The sequence below is a fragment of the Spinacia oleracea genome, chromosome 6 (genome assembly GCF_020520425.1).
Source record: "Spinacia oleracea cultivar Varoflay chromosome 6, BTI_SOV_V1, whole genome shotgun sequence".
Classification (NCBI taxonomy): domain Eukaryota; kingdom Viridiplantae; phylum Streptophyta; class Magnoliopsida; order Caryophyllales; family Amaranthaceae; genus Spinacia; species Spinacia oleracea.
This window is the reverse complement of record NC_079492.1, coordinates 43,279,654-43,304,197: the sequence shown is the minus strand read 5'-3', so window position 1 is coordinate 43,304,197 and position 24,544 is coordinate 43,279,654. Positions and strand designations below refer to the sequence as shown.

At 39.8% G+C, this 24,544-nt stretch overlaps 1 protein-coding gene across 1 annotated transcript; it reads left to right on the top strand.

Moving 5' to 3' along the window:
* Nucleotides 1-6,356: 6,356 nt before the first annotated feature.
* Nucleotides 6,357-9,024, top strand: LOC130462750 (ubiquitin-like-specific protease 1). The gene is made up of 6 exons (XM_056831635.1): nucleotides 6,357-6,663; nucleotides 6,743-6,922; nucleotides 7,015-7,119; nucleotides 8,502-8,571; nucleotides 8,683-8,781; nucleotides 8,883-9,024. Exons 1-6 carry the CDS (start codon nucleotides 6,494-6,496, stop codon nucleotides 8,979-8,981), a joined length of 723 nt encoding a protein of 240 aa, XP_056687613.1. The 5' UTR covers nucleotides 6,357-6,493; the 3' UTR covers nucleotides 8,982-9,024.
* The last annotated feature ends 15,520 nt before the right edge of the window (nucleotides 9,025-24,544 follow it).

Here is a 24,544-nt window from a genome sequence, read left to right as displayed (position 1 = left end):
TTCCTCAATTAAGGGTATCCTAAAAATCAATTCAAAATTCAAAATTCAAAATTCAATTGTTGTTGTTGTCTTTATTCCAAATATGCCAATTCAAAGTAAAGCATGTTCAAGCGGAATTTAACACAATAACCTTTTTATTTTGCTCTAAGGCCTTCAAAGCTAATTCAAATACCAGGGGAATGTAGCCCGCAGACAGAGTAACTGGCTCAGGTGGGTACTGAATATTCGAGAATGGTTTGGTAGCCCAATACTGCCTCCAAACTTTAAGACGATCTACATTTAGCACAACAGGTCTCGGGCTTTCTTCGGTACAATCCGGGATTTCTTGTTTCAAGCCATACTGTCTCATCACTCTAGCAGGCGAGTAGAAGACCAACATTATGAGGCTTGGCACCCTCAAAATAGTAGAACCTGGGGCATGTCTCATAGCAGCAATCCCCCACCAAGGAACTACCCACCTTATACAAGATTCAACTCCAGAGAGTACGCATCGCCACTCATCCAATGAAAGCCGGCCATACACCATGGGTCGCACAGTGAACCCCTTTCTATTATAGCTTTCCATGTTCACTAGTAGAAAAAATGTCATTTGCAGCGCGCGTAAAAGGGGCTTTTTACAGCGTTTTTGTGCACTGCAATTGTGGTGGCTGCAAATAGTGGACTTTTATTTGCAACGAACAAAAACGCTGCAAAAAGCCATTAATTACAGCGCATCTTGTTTCACACGCGCTGCAAAAAGTCTATTTTTCACAGCCTTTTGCAGTTCACATGCGCTGCAAAAAGAGATTCCAAAGTTACATTTCTGACACTATTCACAGCATTCACTTAACAGTGCGCGCTACAAATAGTACATTTATTTTACAAAAAAAAAATCACTACAGTAATAATACATTGTTACTAGGTACTAGCGTCCATAACTTTTTTTGCACAAACATTTAACATAAAATAGTAGCAAAAAAAACTGGGAGTCAGTAAAATTGACACTAGTGGAAAAAGGCTTATTTGCATCCCCGCATTTGCCACGCCATTCTAAACATGTGACGCAAATGACAATTTTTAGCATAAAATTTAGTCATTTGCGTCGCAGCTTTGTTAAACTGCGACGCAAATGACTCTAGGATGCCCCCCAGAGTCATTTGCGTCGCAGATTAGTAAAACTGCGACGCAATTAACTCAATCAAGTGCGTCGCAGATTTACTAATCTGCGACGCAAATGACTCTGGGGGGCATCCTAGAGTCATTTGCGTCGCAGTTTAGTAATTCTGCGACGCAAATGATGTTTTGTATTTTTTCTAAAATGCGATATTCCACAGCGCGCGACCTAAATTGAAACCCAATTGCAAAAGCTTCACCCCTCACTGCTTCAATTCCTTCCTCCAACTTCCTCGGCCTTCCTCGTCCTCCGCCGTCAACCTCGTCCTCCGCCGTCAACCTCCGTCTTCCTCGACCTGCTGTTCGTCTTCCTGCCGCGTCAACCTCCTCTTCGCACAGCTCATTGTCCTCCAACTTCCTGCTCGTCGCCGCCCCCTGATCGTCGTTCAACCCCCGGCCTCTTCACAGGTCACTGTCGCCGCTGCTTGCTAACGCCGTCGGCTGCCACGCCGCTGGCCCTCCTCTCTTCAATTGCTCCATCGATTAATTAGGTACATTTAAATTTTATTTTGTGGATATTATTTAATTGAATTTTAATTGTGCATTTTAATTATAATTGTGGATATTATGTTTGAATTTTAATGGTACATTTTAGTTGAATTTTAAGATTGAATTTTAATTGTGGATATTATTTAATTGAATTTTAATTGTGCACATTTAAGATTTAGGTTTTGTTGAATTTTAATTGTAGTTTTTGGTGAATTGTAATAGTTGGTTTTGTTGAAATTATTTGTTTATTACAATTAGGTTTTGTTGAATTAAGGTTATGAAATGAATTTTTGGGTTTGTTTAGGTTTATGAGATGGTTTGTGTAGGTTATGAAATGATGTTTTGGGTTTGCTACAAAATTCGGGTTTGTGAATTTGTGATGTGAAATGAATTGTACTATGGGAACTTGTTATTAGTTATGGTAGGTTTTGTTGGAAGCCATGGATTTATAATGATATGAATAGCCTAGTTTATATTCTAACCTTTGACAAAATTTGGTCATATTGTTTTATCTTTAGTGGTTGAAAATGGATCGGAGTTGGATGTATGGTAGTAAACGATTTTCTACAAGGTTCTTACAAGGGATTCAAGAGTTCATTAAGGTTGCCTTGAAACATCAATCAGAACATGAATCAAGTTTAATTCTGTGTCCTTGTTGTGATTGCAATAATTCAAGGGGGTATCGGGATATTGATGATATTGTTGATCACATAGTTCGTCGCGGTTTTAAGGGTAACTACACGACGTGGACATGGCATGGTGAGAGCATAGATCATGGGGCAAGTTCTAGTATGCCGAGCTCGAGTCAGCATAATCATTGTGATAATGGTGATGATAATGAAATTGAGGATGATATTGGTGTTGAAAGTGAGGAAGAAGAGGAGAAAGATAGGATAGATGATATGATGCATGATGTGGAAGACCATCATTTCGTTGAGCGTCCCCATATGTATGATAGTATAATCAAAGCTTCCGCAACACCATTATATCCTGGTTCTACACAAACTGTACTTGGTGCCGTCATCGAATATTTCAACTTAAAGGTGGAAAACGGTTGGACCAACAAGAGTTTTTCACAGTTTTTGGAGGCCACGTCTGGTAATCTTCCTGAAGGAAACAAACTTCCAAGGTCTAACTATGAGGCCCAGAAGCTTATGTGTCCTTTGGGTATGGATTATGAGAAGATACACGCGTGTCCAAATGATTGCGTGTTGTATCGAAAGCAGTATGCAAATCTGCATGAGTGTCCAAGATGCGGATTGTCCCGTTACAAGATCGTGGAGAATGATGCAACATCAACTAAGAAGAAACCTTCTCCGGCTAAGGTGCTTTGGTATCTTCCAATTATACCAAGATTTAAGCGCCTTTTCTCAGAAGAGAAAACTGCAAAACTCTTGAGGTGGCATGCCGAGGGGAGGAAGAAAGATGGGTTAATGAGGCATCCTGCTGATTCTCCACAATGGAGGAACATTGATCGAAAGTACAAGGTCTTTAGGGAAGAAGTTCGGAATCTCAGGCTTGGTCTTTGCACGGATGGAATGAACCCATTTGGGACACTTAGTACCCAATATAGCACTTGGCCGGTTCTTCTCACCATATACAATTTGCCTCCTTGGTTATGCATGAAGCGTAGATACATCATGTTGTCGCTCTTAATCTCTGGGCCTAAACAACCCGGAAATGACATAGATGTGTATCTAGAGCCACTCATTGAAGATTTGAAATTGTTGTGGGATGAAGGGGTGTTGATGTTTGATGCATACACCAAAACCAATTTCACTTTACGTGCCATGATTTTTTGTACGATAAATGATTTCCCGGCTTATGGAAATTTGTCAGGGTATTCTGTAAAGGGAAAGAAGGCATGTCCAGTTTGTCATGATGATTTGGTCTCGAGGCGCCTAAAATTTTGTGGGAAAGATGTGTACATGGATTACCGGATGTATCTTCCTGAAGATCATCCATTTCGAAAAGAGAAGGAAGCTTTTAATGGAGAATTGGAGATGAGAGAAGCTCCTGCCCCCTTATGTGCGTGTGAGGTTTATGAACGGGTTAAAGACATTGAGACAGAGTTTGGTAAGCCTTATAAAGGTCAGCCAAGTGGTGGTTACAAGAAGAGGTCTATCTTTTGGGATCTCCCATATTGGAGAGATTTGGAAGTTAGGCATTGTTTGGATGTAATGCATATTGAGAAAAATGTTTGTGATGCCATTGTTGGGACATTGTTGAATATGCAAGGGAAAACGAAGGATGGGCCTAAAGTTAGACAAGATATGGCTGCTATGGGTCGCTCCGAGTTGGCACCTCAAGAAAGGGGAAAACGCTGGTACCTTCCCCCAGCTTGTTTCACCTTGTCTAAAAAGGAGAAAGTTAGCTTTTGTGAGTCTTTGCATGGCTTAAAGGTCCCTGCCGGTTACTCTTCAAATTTTCGTAGACTTGTGTCCATGTCTGACTTGAAATTAGTTGGAATGAAATCTCATGATTGTCACGTGTTGATGCAACAATTGCTGCCGGTTGCAATTCGAGGGATATTGCCGCCACAAGTGAGGTATACCATTACAAGATTGTGTTTCTTTTTCAACACAATTTGTAGCAAGGTGATCAATCCAACAATACTGGATGATTTGCAGGCTGATGTACTTGAGACCATGTGTCGGTTTGAAAAGTATTTTCCGCCATCATTCTTTGACATGATGCCTCATTTGATTATTCATCTTGTTCGTGAAATTAAGCTTTGTGGGCCAGTTTGTATGAGGTACATGTATCCCTTTGAACGGGAAATGGGTACCTTGAAAAATAGAGTGATGAATCCGGCCAAACCTGAAGCTAGTATTGTCCAACGAACCGTCGCGGAGGAAGTTGCTGCATGGGTTTCTCAATATATGGCACGTTTGAAAGAAGTCGGAGTACCAAAGTCTAGACATGATGGGAGACTTGGGGGTCAAGGTACAATTGGCAAGAAAAGGATATCAATCAGTTCTGAAATGATGTGTAAGGTTGAGCTGTTTGTGGTGCAAAGTCTTAGTGAAGTCCATCCATACGTGGCTGAGCACATGAACTTTCTTAGAGAGCAATATCCTTCAAAAAATGGTCCTCAACTGATAAAAGAGCATAATCGTTCATTCCTCACATGGTTCAAGCGTCGAGTGATGGATCAATTTTCCGACACGCCTAATGAGGTATCTGACATGGTGAGAAGTTGTCTTAAAGAGTTGTGATAAGCGTTGGAGGGAATTCAAATCAAGATTGGCGACTGGTTGGATTCGGGGTACAAGGAAAAGGCCAAAAGATGAAAAGATGCCATATGATTTGTATAGTTATATAACTAAGGATATATGGAAGGAATTTGTGAAGATACGTACCTCCGAAGAAGCTGAGGTATAAAAATTATTCTTATTTAAAGTCTTGTTATAATCTAAGTTTTATTTTGTTGTAATAATTTCTTTTACCCCCCTAAAATTAGGAAATAAGTGAGAAAGCAAGACAAAGTCAATCTTTCAACATATATCCTCATCATATGGGACAGAAATCATATGCTGAAATGACAAGTGAATGGCAGAGAAAAGGGTACATTCCCTCAGTTTCTTCGTCATCTGAAGGTTCCTCTGCGTCTACAATTTCTTCAAGTTTGCCGAGTAGGACATGTTTATGGCTTCTTGCAAGATCGAAACCAGATGAGAAAGGAAATCCTTACTTGCCGGATGAGGGCACACAAAAGGTCAAAGAAAATATTGTAAGTTCATTTAACAATTTTGCGTAATGTTGTGATTCCTCTAATTTCATATATGTTCTTAAATATGAAACCAAGTGTTGAACTTTTCTCAAAACCATTTGATTTCATGTAGGATGAATGGAAAAGGAAACAAGATGAAGGGGAATTTGTTCCCAAAAGTGCACGAGATGATGTCTTATCTCGTGCACTTGGTAAGACTAAAGAAGGGAGACCACTAACATTTGGTGGTGGAGTAGGCATCAAAGCTGTGTGGGGGACCGGAGAGCGGCGTAGCTTTCGACGGTATGGAGATGCGGAGATGGAGGAAATGGAAGCAAGAGTGACCAAAAGGGTCAAAGATGAGACAATACAAGAGATGAACTCCAAGATGGATGCCATGGTCATGGAGAAATTTATCACATTTGCTAAAGAACTTGGTGTCCAAATACCAAGCCATATGAGGATAGACGCAAATGTTCATAGTAGTTGTCGTTCCGGGGGTTTAGATCCATTTGCCGACATTACGGTATGATAATTTGTGTTTTTCAAGTACTTTGTTTCTAGTTAATTCTATTGAACTTTTCTAACATGTTACATTGTATTTGCGTTATTGTTCAAAATAAATAATAAGGAACCTGTCCCGTGCCATCTATACCTGAACATAGGCTCGGAGAAAGTCTTTGTTGCCTATGGTACCATATGTCCAGAGTTGCTCCTTGATCACCACAACGACGTCACGTCCGATAACGTGAAAGTGAGCGTTGATGATTTTGAGCCCGCGTACAAAGAAGCTCCCGTCCCCGTGCCTTCTCAATATATTAAGAAACTTGCTCAAGCTCATGGTACCTTCACTCAGTGGCCAAAACATTTGGTGTCGCTTACGAATGAGGAGGTAACTAACATATGCATGATAATTTGAAGTAGAACTATTATACCATGTATGCTCACTAATATGTATATCGTTATTTGAAAATCATACCTCAGGTAAACAAGCCTACAAGTAAAGAGCCTAAAGGGAAAGGGAACAAAGGGAAAGAGATAGTGGTTGGGGGAAGTGGAACAAAAGCGTCCAACACTAAATCAAAAACCTATTTCCTTGAAAATTATAAAGTGCAAAATTTGAGTGGTAAGTGCAATGTGATGAAAACTATGATGTTGGGATTAAAAGAAGGGGAGCACGTTAAGGTACATTGCACTAAAAGGACATTCAATATGGAAAAGGACTTTGAAATTAGTGTCACCGTTGAAGACACCGATCAACTTCTCTCGGGAGCATGGCTCAATATATCAATAATACAAGTTTTTGCTACGTGAGTTACCTAAATTCATATTTTGCCCCTAAATTTGATTTTTATGATTGTCTTAACGTTCTTACACTCTATATTATAGGGCTTTGAGTGAGTTGTGTTTTCACGATGATTGTCACCCCAATAGTATTGGATTCATGTGCCCGGAGATGATCTCGGCCACCATGTTAAAGTCCGATGCAGATCGAATTCTATTGTACATCACGAGGTCCATGAGTGCACTTAGTTCTAAGACATTCATCTTATGTCCATACTACGAAAAGTATGAAAATTACTTTGAACTTCGTTTTTAATTGATTGTTATAAATTTAACTTTTTTTTTTCTAACTACATACGTTTATTGTTTGTATGTAGGAGTCACTGGATGCTTTTAGTTCTTTGCTTGTCTAAACGTGAGGTCTACATATTTGATTCTCAACAGAAGAAGAGAAATTTGATGATTAAGGAGCCACTAAACAAGTAAGTAAAGTATGCATATGAAAATGCCATTTTTGCCAAAATTTTTGCCTTAGGTTCTTTAGTTCAAAGTTGGGTTCGAAAACATCATTTTTGCCTAAAAATGACCTAGGACGACCCAAATAGCCTTAAATGTGAAATAATAGATTGTAAAGGGACTTAGAAAGTTATAACTATGCATATGAGACGTGTAATAAGTTTGAAAACATTCCTTAGGTTCTTTGGTTCAAAGTTGGGTTCGAAAACATCATTTTTGCCTAAAAATGACCTAGGACGACCCAAATAGCCTTAAATGTGAAATAATAGATTGTAAAGGGACTTAGAAAGTTATAACTATGCATATGAGACGTGTAATAAGTTTGAAAACATTCCTTAGGTTCTTTGGTTCAAAGTTGGGTTCGAAAACATCATTTTTGCCTAAAAATGACCTAGGACGACCCAAATAGCCTTAAATGTGAAATAATAGATTGTAAAGGGCCTTAGAAAGTTATAACTATGCATATGAGACGTGTAATAAGTTTGAAAACATTCCTTAGGTTCTTTGGTTCAAAGTTGGGTTCGAAAACATCATTTTTGCCTAAAAATGACCTAGGACGACCCAATTAGCCTTAAATGTGAAATAATAGATTGTAAAGGGACTTAGAAAGTTATAACTATGCATATGAGACGTGTAATAAGTTTGAAAACATTCCTTAGGTTCTTTGGTTCAAAGTTGGGTTCGAAAACATCATTTTTGCCTAAAAATGACCTAGGACGACCCAAATAGCCTTAAATGTGAAATAATAGATTGTAAAGGGCCTTAGAAAGTTATAACTATGCATATGAGACGTGTAATAAGTTTGAAAACATTCCTTAGGTTCTTTGGTTCAAAGTTGGGTTCGAAAACATCATTTTTGCCTAAAAATGACCTAGGACGACCCAATTAGCCTTAAATGTGAAATAATAGATTGTAAAGGGACTTAGAAAGTTATAACTATGCATATGAGACGTGTAATAAGTTTGAAAACATTCCTTAGGTTCTTTGGTTCAAAGTTGGGTTCGAAAACATCATTTTTGCCTAAAAATGACCTAGGACGACCCAAATAGCCTTAAATGTGAAATAATAGATTGTAAAGGGCCTTAGAAAGTTATAACTATGCATATGAGACGTGTAATAAGTTTGAAAACATTCCTTAGGTTCTTTGGTTCAAAGTTGGGTTCGAAAACATCATTTTTGCCTAAAAATGACCTAGAACGACCCAATTAGCCTTAAATGTGACTACTACGTATATAATTGTATTTACATGTGTAAATAAAGTATATAATTGCACTTACATGTAAAATATTCTTTGCATTTACATGTGTAAACAAAGTATATATAATTGCATATTTTATCGAATGTGTAGTGCTTTTCGGAGTTACAAGAGACTAGGTGGACAATCTAAGGGAACTAAATTAACATGGATTCCAGCACAGGTATATATATATATAATTAGTTTATTATTTACCTAAGAAATAAGTTTTTCAAAATTATAACATACAATGTGATAGAAATTTTACTTGTGTTATTTATTTTAATGCATTTAGTGTGCTCAACAACCGGGATCACTAGATTGTGGCTACTACGTCATGCGTTTTATGTACGACATAATAATGAATCATGGTAATAGTCAAGATCTTACTAAGGTATGTTCTCATAAACTACGTACTTTATATAATAAATTGAAGTACACAAAACTATTATATTGATCAATCGTTGATAAATTGAATTATTTACACTTTTTTAGGATTTTTCAAGAACATTGCCCTATTCACCGGAGGAGATTAATGAGGTGAAAGATTTTTGGGCAGATTACTTCATGAACAATGTCGAATTTTTAGCTTAATTTGTAATATGAACTTGATCTCTAGCTAGCTACGTACCTTTGTTGTAATAATTTTATGTTTGTTGTAACATGTTGGTTGATCGATCTATGACGAATTTAATTGCCTTTTATTGGGAACGTTAATTACGTTGTAAACTTTAGTGACAGGTATTAATTATAAATGTATTCCCGGTATTGGGAATGAAGCGTCTAATTTCAAAGACGATCATGTCGGAATTTCCAACTAAAATATTAAAAAACGAATATTTTTTTAAAAAAAATAAGTCATTTGCAACGCACGTTAGCTCAATGTGCGAGGCAAATGACTTAATTTTTTGGCGCTAAAATTGTCATTTGCAACGCACATTTAGCTAATGTGCGTTGCAAATGACTTTTCAGCACCATGCCTAAAAAGCTATTTGCGTCGCACATTTAGCTAATGTGCGACGCAAATAACTTTTCAGGCATGGTGCTGAAAAGTCATTTGCAACGCACATTAGCTAAATGTGCGTTGCAAATGAACCTTATTTGCGTCGCACATTTAGCTAATGTGCGTTGCAAATGACTTTTCAGCACCATGCCTGAAAAGTTATTTGCGTCGCACATTAGCTAAATGTGCGACGCAAATAAGGTTCATTTGCGTCGCACAAATGTGCGACGCAAATGACTTTTAGTCATTTGCGTCGAGAGCTTTTGCCACGCACGATGTGCGACGCAAATGTGCTTAAAAGTGCGATGCAAATGACCCTTTTTCCACTAGTGTGATGAACTCATGGGTCTAAAAGCTATTATAATCAAACATGACAATAATTTATTACATATGGTTGAGATGCCTCTCTGATCAACTGCAAAAGTATAAGATAATTGAGAATTGTTTCGGGAGATTAAAAATGAATTTAGCTGTAGTTGTTCAACTTATGGACTGAGCTCACTTCAACATCTTCTGACCCATCTTGCAGAGCAAAATAATATATAAATCATCTTAACAACCAATATTCATCTTCCAACAAGAAAATATGCACCATATAAAGATTGCAAGGCAGAACCTTTAACATCTTTTCAGGAAAATAAATTTAAAGATAACTAATATGCTCGCAAACACATCCATTACTCGCAAACAGCATATTTCACAATTTGAAAGGTCGATCATATTCAAGAACAATAAATAATAATAATAATAATAATAATAATAATAATAATAAGAGCAGATAGAAAAACAGAGGGGAGTTCAACAAAAGAAGTTTGACTAACCAGAAAAGAGGAGCACGGGTCAAATGACAGACAACTATGCAAGTATGTAAGGCCTGTATAGCTCTAGGCAACTATGCAAGTATCAACAAGCTTCCTACTGACTTGAGAAAAAACAATGACAGATATGCTCTCTCTCTTTAAGCAGGTTATAACAAATTGAAATCAGCAGGTTCACTTCATATTTTCCTCTTCTACAAGGCCAAGCAGAGAAAATCACAGTTGGATGCTCAAATTCCTCTCCTATAGTGTTGATACTGCAAAAGGCAACCAAGAGAAGCCAATAACCACGACAAAAGATTTGAGAATTGAGATACAGAGGAAAACGAGTACAATTGTTGGCTCAACAACTTGTCCTTTCCCGGAACATCAGAAGAGAATTTTGAGTGTATCAATCCAATACACAAGGATAGGAAAATCCGACATTTTTTTTATAATTGGTATGGTAAATGTACCATCATCAATCTGACATAAATATAACATCTTCAGCAAAAATTCCTTTAATCCCTAAGGAAATAAAGCAACAAAATCACATAACATCATCAATAATCAGAATGGATTGTTTCAACAAACACTGAGGTCTGAGGCACAGTTCCTAGTTTCCTACATAAATTCGATAGGAACTGAATCAAAACAGGATGATATGGACTTACATGACTTAAATGGGTCAAAGAAAATCTCATCGCAGGTGATTCGAATATACGAAAATCAAACAAATACGAATTGTGTGAATTTTAAATAACCAGACACAGTTTGGCCCCTAAAATCAACCGAAATAACTTCCAAAACCTAAAAAATTAACCCTAAATGACCTGAGTTAGTCTCTCAATCGATAAACCCCCAAAATTTTACATCAAGTAAATAAGTCAAACGAAGAACAACAAATCAACCCTAAAAAAAGATTTTATGACACCTTCATAAATTGTACAGATATGACGCAGTTAATAACATTAGACACTTGTTTCATATCCATATTATGACACTTGGATCACAACCATGCTAACATTGTAGAGAATACTTAATAAGGCTGATAAGTGACAAGGCAGTTAGGTACAAATGATTAAAAAAAAGATATTTCAATGAAGAGCCACTGGTCAGTATGTTGAGTTTCACTGAACCAGCTGAAGAAGCTGCAAGTACAAGGCAAATATTACACTCTAGGCCTCCGTAATTTATGTTGACAGTATACATGTCTTTCTGTTTTTCCTTTCTTTCCGTTGCTAGAAGAAATAATGATAGGTAGGGAAGGCATAATGAGTTGTCAGGTATCAAGGTAATAGACATGGCCAGGAAGAGAAAACATATAGGCGTTATGTGACCAAGATGAAAACTTAAAATTGGAGATAAAAACAATGTAGTAAAGCAACCCTTAAAATTGGAGGGAAGCTTGTCAAATGAAACACGGAGGTTATGCAAAACTTACATCATCAGAATGACTTCTCTGGTAAGCAGCAACATCACCAAGATACGAAGGAATATTGTTTTTTGAGGAAACAAGTATCAATTTAGTCAGCCTCTGTATTCTACTCATGAGCGCAGCCTTTGCTTCTTCTTCCTCCTCTAATCTTGATTGCATTTTATATTGACCTTCTTCCAACTACAACCAATACTAGAAATAAGCATACCAATATATACATAACAATAAATATAAATGAAATTGGATAATATTATATATGTCATAACATTAAATGCTATAATTTCAAAAATTGCCATCTTAAAAGTAACAAAAAATAAATAGTGTATCTAGTTATGAACTAGTGCACTAAAGAAATGAACCTTTTAAGGTCAAAATCTCCTCATGACGAACTCCAACAAGCATTCCTCTCCTAAGCCGATCAAGTTCTTCCTTAAGAGTTGTAATTTCTCGCTGATACTTTTTAATTAAGGACTTCTCATCAATGATCTGGAAAAAGTCGATTTTTATAACATCATTAATAAAGTTGTACATATGCGATTCCAACATTTAACTATATGCTGAATTATATACCAAATTTACTCAATAGCAGTACTATTAAATAAACTTCTTACAAGAAAAAAATGCTCTCAACTAAAAATCCCCCCCATGGAAACCCAAGCGTTACAAACCGTTCGAATGAGGAACGGGATCAAATTACAAGATCAAATAAGAAGCCAAAAAGGAAGATTACGCATCTAATCTTTGATCGCAATGTAAACAATGATGAGCAAATGGTTGACGTTGCTGATGCACCTACTGGGCACAGGGATACAGCTCCACAAACCCAAATACTGGGCACGCATACAGACCGGCACAAACCTCCATTGTCGTTCAGAGATATGCTGCAAGGAGGAGGTAATACCAATCCTGGTGATCTGAATACAAGCTTGCTACTGCAAGACGAAGATGAGGACGATATTTCAGATGATGATACTATGCCTGAAGATTTCGAACAGGATGAACGATGCCCGGTTATTCTACTCACAAAGGAAGAGAAAAAGTTGATGCGAAAACCATGGAGAAATTCGCTGATTATAAAGATGTTTGATGGTAACCTAGGGTACATGGGACTCATGAGAAGATTAAAGAAGAAATGGAGTATCAAGGGGGAACTGGCATTGACTGACATAGGATATAAATACTTCATTGCTCGGTTTACTAACAGGGCGGACTACAACTTCGTCCTCACTCAGGGACCATGGATGCTTGATGATAATTATCTCACCATCAGAAAATGGGTTCCCAACTTTGTCCCGGATGACAGCCCAATCAAAGTCCTCACTGCATGGGTGAGAATTCCTAACCTTGCTGTAGAATACTTTGATATCAATTTTTTAAATAAGATAGGATCGAAGATAGGCAAGGTGCTCAGAGTGGATAAAACTACGGCTCAAGCGGAACGTGGTCAATTCACTAGAATTAGTGTGGAAATTGATTTAACCAAACCCCTACTTTCAAAATTTTGGCTTAAAGGAAAGATATGGAAGGTGCAATATGAGGGGATTCGAATGGTTTGTTTCAATTGTGGGAGAACTGGTCATAATGAAGGGGACTGTGCCAAATTGGTGCGGAATAATACAGAGGAATTAGGTGCCCTCAATGAAAAATTGGAAAACGTTGCTATAGGAAAGAATGCAAACCATCCAACTAGACCAGAAGAGGAAGAACAGTTTGGCTCATGGATGCTTGTAAAGAAACCAATCAGAAAGAGGACCATGAGAACTGACAAGAACAATCAGGTGGCCGGAAAAGAGGTATCTATGGGAACCAAGTCAAATGTGAGCACTACCCATGGAGTAGAAAAATCAGGAAAGACAACTTCAGTCAATAATGGAACCGAAAAAAGAGGGATAGGCTCACGATTTGCGGCCCTGAGTACGGAGAATAATATGGAAAGGGATGATAATCAAGGACAAGTCAGGGTAAGTGGACGAGGAAATTTTGGAGATGTTAGCTAAATAAGTAATTGGAACGACTTAACTGGATATTGCGTAATACGAACTGAAACAATTGTCGTGCCGTGGCCGGACCACTGCTCTAAAAGACAATTCCGCGCTACCTCCGATGCAGTAGAACGCTTGCGGTTGCCCTCCAGGGTTTACACGACACCGAGAATTATGTGCACTCACAATCCCCGATTGGAGACCAGAATATTTGCCCAGAAAGAGAGGAATTTGAGAGAGAGATGTGATTGTAAGTTTCTGTATATTTTTGTGGAAATGAACGATGAATTTATAGTGAGGCTTTTGGGAAGCTGTAACAGCAAAAAACGGCTAGTGGAGAAGTTACGGGAGTAATGGGGAACTGCAACAGTCATAAAACGGCTAGTGGGGAGTAATGACGTGATTAATGGAGCAGTTTCCAAAGTTAGTGGGTTGATTAAGTCTTCTGACTTAATCAAACCGCCCTTGACCAAAAAGAATAACCCGGCCCACAAAACCCACCCCACGCCCGCGAACCGCATTCGCCAAGTACCAAGTACCAAGTACCAAGTACCAAGTACCAAGTACCAAGTACCAAGTACCAAGTACCAAGTACCAAGGCCCAAGGCCCACGGCCCACGGCCCTCGCCCGAGCCCGGCCCGGCGCGCGCGCGTGTGTGTGTTGTGACCACCCATGCCACTCACATGCTTTCTTAAACAAATGTTTCCCTCAAACCCCCAAATATAAACATTGAATATGGTTTGTGTTTTTCCCATGTGGGACTTTTCATATTCCCACATTTTCCCACTCATTTTCTTTTGTTTTCTCACTAGGATTTCCAACAATCCCCCACAGGTCCGAAGATGAGAAGAAAAAGAAAGAAGTAAAAGAATTGAATTTCTGGGCAAAACAAACAATTGAATAGGTGTCAATGTCTTGCGACTTGAATTGACACTTAGTGACATTCAAGCTAGAATCTCTTTCCTACCAAGTGACTTTCGTATTGAACTTAATAGGGGGTTAGAAACTCATTACTCAAAGCACACAATTGAACATGTATGATATTCTGAATCTCCGCCAATAAAAGTGACGCATTATACTGGCCATACGTCCATAACCTGGATGCTCATAGGTGCTCTAGAGAATAGCCCATGCAATTCTCATAGGAAGCGGCCTCACTTCCACACCTAAGTAGGTGAATCCCATCAAGTGTGAGCTACATCACACCACCAAAAATATGGATATGGGTTCATTAAGAGCCGTATGCTCAACCTCGTTCAATAATAGCAAGCACATCATAAACATCTAAGGGATGGACAGAAAATAAAATTTGTGCTTCTGAATTATTACATAATGTTCCCCTTTGAACTCATGGTGAGTAGGAGTTCATTACCTTACAATTCATCCAATGGGCCTCAAGCCCATCCCCTCCGATGTTTCCAAAACTAGTTTCTTACATAGGCCTTTCGTTAACGGATCCGCGATGTTCTTTTCGGACTTGACATAGTCCAGTGATATCACTCCACTTGACAGCAATTCTTTGACAGCCTTGTGCCTCAAACGAATGTGTCTTTTCTTTCCATTGTAGGCTTGGTTGTTTGCCACGGCAATAGCAGATTGCGAATCACAATGAAGTGCAACTGAAGGAGCTGGCTTCCCCCACAGTGGAATGTCTGCAAGCACGTTCCTCAACCATTCTGCCTCATGACCTGCCAATTCAAGAGCAATAAACTCAGATTCCATAGTAGACATAGCAGTACAAGATTGCTTACAGGATTTCCAAGAGACAGCTCCACCCCCTAGGGTGAAGACATAACCACTAGTGGAGTTGACTTCATCATTTCCAGATACCCAGTTGGCATCACAATAACCCTCCAATGCTCCTGGAAATTTGGAGTAGTGCAATCCCCAATCCATGGTACCCCTTAGGTACCTAAGCAATCGCCTTAACGCACCCCAATGCTCATTGCTTGGGTTATGGGTGTACCTGCTCAATCTACTTACAGAATAGGCAATGTCAGGTCTAGTATAGTTCATGAGAAACATAACACTACCAATAATTTTAGCATACTCAGATTGACAAACAGGATCACCTTTGTTTTTCTTTAAATGAATGCTTATATCATAAGGGGTCTTGATTGGATCGACATAAAATGAATCAAACTTTTTAAGAAGCTTTTCAACATAGTGAGCTTGGCTGAGACAAATGCCATTTGGAGTTCTAATAATTTTCACTCCCAAAATCACATCTGCCTCACCCATATCTTTCATTTCAAATTTCGAACTCAAGAATTCTTTTGTTTCATTCACTCGATCCAAATCAGTACCAAAAATTAGCATGTCATCCACATAAAGACAAATAATCACACAACCAGAAGAATCGTGTTTATAATAAACGCAAGAATCACCTTCATTTACATGATAGCCATTACTAGTCATCGTCTTGTCAAACTTGTCATGCCATTGCTTAGGCGCTTGCTTAAGCCCATACAATGACTTGACCAGTTTACAAACTTTGTTTTCTTGACCTGGAACAACAAAACCTTCAGGTTGAACCATATAAATCTCTTCATCTAAATCACCATTTAAAAATGCAGTTTTCATATCCATTTGATGCACAACAAGATCATGAATGCATGCAAGAGCAATTAAGGTTCTAATGGTTGCAATCTTACTTACAGGAGAGTATGTATCAAAATAATCAATGCCATGTTTTTGAGTAAAACCCCTTACCACAATCCTGGCCTTATATTTATCAATGGACCCACATGATTTCAACTTTTTTCTAAAAATCCACTTACAGGTGATGGGTTTACAACCTCTAGGCAGATCAACCAATTCCCAAGTATTATTACTTAGGATTGACTGAAGTTCGCTATCAATGGCCTCTTTCCAGAAAACTGCATCAACCGACCTCATTGCCTCTTCATAGGTTCTAGGGTCGTCTTCTAGGATAAATACATACACAAAATCATCAGTAATCAAGAAAGGTTCAGTTAGGAAAGCAGTAACAAAATCATCACCATAACTTGTTTCCTTTCTTGCCCTTTTGCTTCTCCTTGGTTCTAAATCAGACTCATTATTAGTAGTGGAACAAGGAGCAATGGGTAAAGCATTAGAGGTGCTAGAGGATGGTACATCATTACTAATGCAAGAGATCTTTAAAGGAAAAGTGTTTTCAAAAAACTCAGCATCTCTTGCTTCAATAATGTTACCACTTGCATAAGAGTTGTTAGCACCTTTAACTAAAAAACGATAAGCAGAACTTTGATAAGCATAACCAATAAAGATAGAATCAACCGTTTTGGGACCAATCTTGTCTCTTTTGAAACTAGGCAAGGCAACCTTTGCTAAGCACCCCCACACTTTCAAGTATTTCAGGCTTGGTGCTCGACCCTTCCATAGCTCATATGGGGTCTTGTCCAGCTTCTTGTGAGGCACCCTGTTCAAAACATGACAAGCAGAAAGAATAGCTTCCCCCTACATATTATCAGGAAGCCCAGAACTAATAAGCATTGAATTCATCATATTTTTTAAAGTTCTATTTTTCCTTTCAGCAATCCCGTTTTGTTCGGGTGTGTAAGGAGCTGTTGTTTCGTGAACTATACCATTCTGTTCACAAAACGCCTTAAGAGTGTTAGGGTCATACTCACCCCCCCTATCACTCCTAAGTCTCTTGATTTTCCTGTCTAGCTGGTTTTCAACTTCAGCCTTGTACTTGAGGAACATCTCCTCAGCCTCATCCTTAGACCTGAGAAGATAAACCATGGTGAATCTAGAGCAGTCATCAACAAAAGTAATGTAGTATCTTTTACCGCCCCTGCTTTCATAGTTTTTAAAATCCCCCAAGTCACTATGAACAAGTTCTAGTACTTCTGTCTGTCTATCTATTGATTTAAAGGGTTTCTTTGCAAATTTTGCTTCAACACAAACTTCACATTTTGCAAAATCAGTTTTAGAAAAGCTTGGAATCATGTTCATTTGTTTGAGTCTTTTAATTGAAGCAATATTAACATGACCCAATCTAGCATGCCATAAATCAATAGACTCAGCAATATAAGCAGAAGGAGTACTAGCTTTCTTATTCATAATTTCAATGGAAACATCAAGAGTAAACAACCCCCCATTACAAAAACCCTTTCCCACAACTTCCCCATTGTGAGTAAAAACTAGCCTATCAGAATCAAAGGACAACTTCAAACCAGCTTTCATAAGTAAACTACCGGAAATTAAATTCCTACGCATTTCTGGGACATGCAAAACATTAGTTAAAGTGAGTGTTTTTCCAGAAGTGAGAGTGAGAACGATCTTCCCTTTGCCTTGAACAGTTGCAGAAGCAGAGTTGCCCATGAATACATTTTCACCATCAGTCTTCTCGTAGGAAGTGAACATTTCTTTGTTGGTGCAAATGTGCCTGGTTGCTCCTGTATCAACTATCCACTCAGCAACATCACCTGCCAGATTAGCTTCTGAAACAACAGCAATGAAATTGTTAGGATCAGCAACTGCTTCAACAAGGTGAGCTTGATTCTGATCTGGCTTCTTCTTGACCCTGCAATCCCTGGACTTGTGACCAGCCTTCCCACATTCAAAACAGTTACCCTTAAACTTATACTTCTGAATTTTCCCTTGAGGCTTGAACTGACTGCCCTTCCCCTTAAACTTATCAGAATAGAAATTGCCCCTAGGTTCAACCAGATTAGCTTTAGCAGACCCAGAAAATACAAATTGACCCTTATCCTTAATACGGTTCTCCTCCTCAATTTTTAGGTGACCTACGAGTTCCTCTAGGGTAAGGTCTTTCTTCTTATGCATTAACTGGTTTCTAATGTCTTTCCATGAGGGTGGCAGTTTCTCAATTAAAACAATAGCAAGAGTTATATCACATATACTCAAACCCTCGGCAGCCATAGCAATACAGATATTCTCATATGCATGAATCTGATCAATAATAGGTTTATCATCTTCAACTTGAAAACCTAACCATTTACTAACACAATAACGTTTCGTACCGGCATCATCAGTTCCATACTTTTTCTCTAAACCATCCCAAATATCCCTAGCATGATTATAGCCCATGTAAATGTCAAGCAAAACATTCGACATATGATGCAATAGCATTCCCTTACAGGTTCTATCATCCTTAGCAAACTTAACCTCAAAATCATGCAATTCATCATCATTAACAGGTTTCACAACATCAGAAATAACATACGCAACATCAATTTGCTCCAAATAAAATCTCATCCTAACAGCCCAACGTTTATAGTTTTTCCCATCAAGAGGTTCCAATTTCGACATATCAGGAATAAGAAATTTCGACATATTCATAGCCATAACAGAATAATTGTCTTTTAGATTGTTAGCTAAATAAGTAATTGGAACGACTTAACTGGATATTGCGTAATACGAACTGAAACAATTGTCGTGCCGTGGCCGGACCACTGCTCTAAAAGACAATTCCGCGCTACCTCCGATGCAGTAGAACGCTTGCGGTTGCCCTCCAGGGTTTACACGACACCGAGAATTATGTGCACTCACAATCCCCGATTGGAGACCAGAATATTTGCCCAGAAAGAGAGGAATTTGAGAGAGAGATGTGATTGTAAGTTTCTGTATATTTTTGTGGAAATGAACGATGAATTTATAGTGAGGCTTTTGGGAAGCTGTAACAGCAAAAAATGGCTAGTGGAGAAGTTACGGGAGTAATGGGGAACTGCAACAGTCATAAAACGGCTAGTGGGGAGTAATGACGTGATTAATGGAGCAGTTTCCAAAGTTAGTGGGTTGATTAAGTCTTCTGACTTAATCAAACCGCCCTTGACCAAAAAGAATAACCCGGCCCACAAAACCCACCCCACGCCCGCGAACCGCATTCGCCAAGTACCAAGTACCAAGTACCAAGTACCAAGTACCAAGTACCAAGTACCAAGTACCAAGTACCAAGTACCAAGTACCAAGGCCCAAGGCCCACGGCCCACGGCCCTCGCCCGAGCCCGGCCCGGCGCGCGCCCGCGTGTGTGTGTTGTGACCACCCATGCCACTCACATGCTTTCTTAAACAAATGTTTCCCTCAAACCCCCAAATATAAACATTGAATATGGTTTGTGTTTTTCCCATGTGGGACTTTTCATATTCCCACATTTTCCCACTCATTTTCTTTTGTTTTCTCACTAGGATTTCCAACAGGAGAATCTACAACTGAGAATAACAGTTTCCAAACTGTGGATTTAGGTGCTAATTCTCAGCATTTAAACGCTATATTGCCTAATAATTCACCCTTTAATTTAGGAGCGAATCACTCGAATCAAAAGAATCCTTCCATAAGCAAAACTGTGACAAAGATCTATCAAGAGAAAAAGAAGGTATCCCATAAGGACTCTTCCAAAACCCTACAAGAAGTTAATGTCAATGTCCCTATACAGGACTTTCAGCCGAACCTCCTTAATGCATTCCATGGGAAAGAAAACAACCTGATTGTTTTTAAAGCAAACTCACAAGCCATTTCTAAGCACAACCCTATAGCCAGTGACCAACAAAAAACCCCCTCAAGCCAGAACACCCATGACCAACATGAACACCAACTTTCCCAGTCCCCACGATGTCATCAAACTCGACATCCCCACAGAGAAGACCCTATTTCTGAGCCACTGGATGGAGAAGCCCTACATCTACAAGACAAACCCCCTGATTCATATTCTCGAAGTGAGGATCGACTCGTGGCTAGAGCCGATCTCGACCCCCCGGGAGTTGGTAATGAACTTATTACCTCCGACTGAAGTACAACACCTAGTGCGTCTGATAAGTGCAGCATATATGTCAACTCTCCCTTCAATACCAGTTTCTATGGAAGCACGAATTCCTAACTTAGTTCCAGATACCTTACCAATCACTTGCATGGTGTGGAACGTCCAAGGTGCGGGTAGCCGTTGTTTTGTGACTGCTCTCAAGGAGATAGTGCGGATGAATAAACCAAACGTAGTAGTTCTTGTTGAAACTCATATGGGTGGTAGTCAAGCAGAGTCAATTGCTTCCTCCATTGGTTTCACAGGCCATACAAGGGTAGATGCGGTTGGCTTTAGTGGTAGAATATGGGTTTATTGGAGGCCTGAATTGGTCACTGTGGAACCTATTATTAAACATAACCAGCATATCACAATGAATATCACTAGAGTAGGAGCAACCCCGTGGTACTTCTCGGCTGTCTACGCAAACCCTGATCCCTACAAAAGACAGGAGTTATGGAAGGAATTAAGTGAATTTGCTGCGACACACAATGCTCCATGGCTTATCGCAGGTGATTTTAATGACACGAGGGTGGACTCAGAACGCAATAAGGCATGTCAGGAGACCCAACGTAGAGCGGCTAAGTTCAATGACTGGGTAGAGGACATGAACCTCTTTGAGGTGGAATTTGCTGGCGCATCTCATACTTGGGCTCGTGGTCTCACCCCAGAGACAAGGCAAAGTGCGAGGCTTGATAGAGCATTATGCAATGGTGAATGGGGTATTCGTTTTGATCAGGCTAAAGTTCGTCACTTGCCTGCTGTACACTCGGACCATACTCCTCTCCTGATATCACCGAATGGCTTTGCTCCACTGGCTAACCTAAATCGTCCATTTCGATTTCAAGCAGCGTGGATGTTACATGAGAAGTTCAAGGAGTTTGTAGGAGATAAATGGGAAAAGCAAAGTACTCTGCCTACCGCACTTTCTATCCTTGCAAATGCACTTCAGTCATGGAATAGGGAGACCTTTGGTAATATCTTCCACCAAAAAAATTCCCTATTAGCTCGCATTGCAGGAACTCAGAAAGCACTATCTGAACGTGTGGATAGGGGCTTGATCAAATTAGAATCACGATTAAGGAGGGAACTGGATGAGGTGCTAGAACGAGAGGAGACACTTTGGTACCAGAAATCACGTGTGGAATGGATAAAAAATGGTGACCGTAATACCACGTTTTTTCAGTTGAGTACGATTATCAGGAGATGGAAAAACAGAATTGCTGCAATAAAAAATACGAATGGTGAGTGGCTACATGAACCCGAACAGGTGAAAAACCACATAGTGCAGTACTTTGCGACGCTCTTTACTGAAGAGGGGGAACCAACATTGTTTGATGTACCTTATGATGTATTCCCGGAACTTCCTCAGAGGTCGTGGGTGAGCCTATCTAGACCTTTTTCTAAAGCTGAAATCGATTATGTTGTCAAGAATATGGGCTCGTTAAAAGCACCAGGTCCTGACGGTTTCCAAGCTCTCTTCTTCCAAAAAAATTGGGACCTTGTAGCTCAGAGTGTGTACAATATGGTTCTTCCTGTATTAGAGGGTAAGGGTATGCCTGAGAATGTAAATGACACATTCATCGCTCTACTGCCGAAAATTGATAATCCTGAACTCCCTTCCCAATTCCGGCCAATTGGACTTTGTAATGTTGCCTACAAGATAATTACGAAGACAATCGTTAATCGTATAAAACCAGTGCTCCCTCTCCTTATTTCCAACACACAAGCAAGTTTTGTACCAGGTCGGCAAATTACAGATAATATTGTAATCTTCCAGGAAGTACTTCATACTATGAAACGAAAGCAAGGGGAGAAGGGACTCATGGCCATAAAAATAGACTTCGAAAAAGCTTATGATCGGCTGAGGTGGTCCTTCATTCGAGACACTCTATTACAAATGAACTTACCCTTGTTGTTAGTCAATATAATTATGGAGTGTGTGACTACTTCTTCCCTTCAAGTCTTATGGAATGGAGATCCGTCACAAAAATTCAAGCCTAGTAGGGGGATTCGACAAGGAGATCCCCTCTCCCCCTACTTGTTTGTGATGTGTATGGAACGCTTCTACCAAGTTATTGAGGAAGCCATTGTAGCTAAAACTTGGCAGCCAATTCGTGCAAGTCGTAATGGTCCCCTCCTATCGAATTTGTTCTTTGCCGATGATATTGTATTATTTGCTGAGGCTAATTGTGAACAAGCCCATGTAATTAAGCACTGCTTGGAAAGGTTCTGTGATGCCTCTGGCCAAAAAGTTAGCCTCCCCAAATCACGAGTCTATTTCTCCAACAATGTCAGTGATCCAAAGCAACTGGAAATTAGCTCATGTCTGGGAATGGAAGCTACTACTGACCTTGGTATGTATTTGGGGATGCCATCACTGACTAGCCGAGTGACTAGGGAAACGTTTGGCCATCTTTGTGAGAAAATCGATCGGCGACTCTCAGGTTGGAAGACAAAATACCTTTCTCTTGCGGGCCGGATCACTTTGGCAAAATCTACTTTGTCAACCATTGCTTGCTACTCTATGCAAACGGCTAAGATACCTCGCACAATCTGTGATGATATTGACAGAAAAACAAGGAGGTTTGTGTGGGGGGGTAATGAGGAAAAAAGAGCTACTCATTTACTTGCGTGGGAAACTCTTCAGAAACCAAGAAACCATGGGGGAGTAGGGCTAAGGTCGGCCCGACAAGCCAATTCTGCCTTCCTGTCTAAGCTCGGGTGGAGAGTTCTTACGGAACCAAACACACTATGGTCAAGGGTTATTCGAGCCAAGTATGGTAAAGGGAGATGTGATATCGATATGTTTGAACCCAAGAAGGGGATGTCAAATGTGTGGCGTGGCATAACAGATAATGCCAAGCTTCTATGTGAGGGTATGCGCATGGCAGTGGGCAATGGCTCCCAAACCCTCTTTTGGGATCACAAGTGGGTTATTGATCAACCTTTGAGTGACCTCGCAACAGAACCAATCCCTTTGAGTATTGCTGGTGCTACGGTTGCTGAGATGTGGGAAATTAATCATGGGTGGCGCTGGGAGGTGTTTGCGCCATATCTACACTCTGACACATTAAAGCTCATCCAATCACATGAGTTGAGAATGGATAGTGAAGTTGGGGATCTGGTTTACTGGAAAGGAAACTCTCATGGTAAATTTTCTATAAAATCAGCCTTATGCATCATGAGACATGAGGAGGACAACATAGATGATGTTTGTTGGGAGGCTATGTGGAAAGCTCCTGTACAACAAAGGATACGGGCGTTCCTGTGGCTATCCTGCCACGACAGGATACTTTGTAACCTGAACAGATTCAAAAGAAGAATGTTAGACAACCCAAAATGCCATATATGTGATGAAAGTGAGGAATCAACGCTCCATACCCTACGTGACTGCCCTGCTGCAAGAATGGTTTGGAGGAAAATAGGTGGACCCGCCCTACACCTGCAGTTCTTTCAGCTCCCCCTAAGAGACTGGCTCACTGTAAACCTCAGAGGTGCTGCAAATGCGAGTGATGAGAGCTGGCCTACATCATTTGGAGTGACAATCTGGTGGATATGGAAATGGAGAAATTGCTTTGTCTTTAATCGCAATCACGATATTCCAATAGATATTGCTGGTTTTTTGAAAGTCAGAGTGGATGAGACAATTAGAAGCCTCACTGATGTTACAGTTCAGCAGAATAGTACTAACCCAGCAAGAGTACAGGCCTTTATTCGTTGGAACCCCCCACCTGCAGGGGTGTATGTGCTAAACAGTGATGGAGCTGCTAAGGGTGCTCCGGGCCCAGCTGGAGGAGGGGCGTTAATTCGTGACAGTGAGGGGAAGTTCATCTCAGGCTTGGCTGCAAACTATGGCCATTGTACAGCATTCAGAGCGGAAATGATGGCTCTTATCATGGGGCTTGAGCTGGCCCAAAACTTGAATGTGAGCAAACTGGAGGTTCAACTTGATAGTCTCTCATGTGTCCAAGTACTGCAAGGAGATGAAGCTACTCATGGAGAATACACTCCCCATATTAATTATTGCAAAAAAATGCTCAATGATGCTCGTTGGACAGTGAAGGTGATCCACATTTACCGCGAAGGGAATCGCGCGGCGGATTGGCTTGCCAATCATGGAGTCGCTCAAAGCCTTAGGCTTCATATTTTACAATCTGTACCTTTAGAAT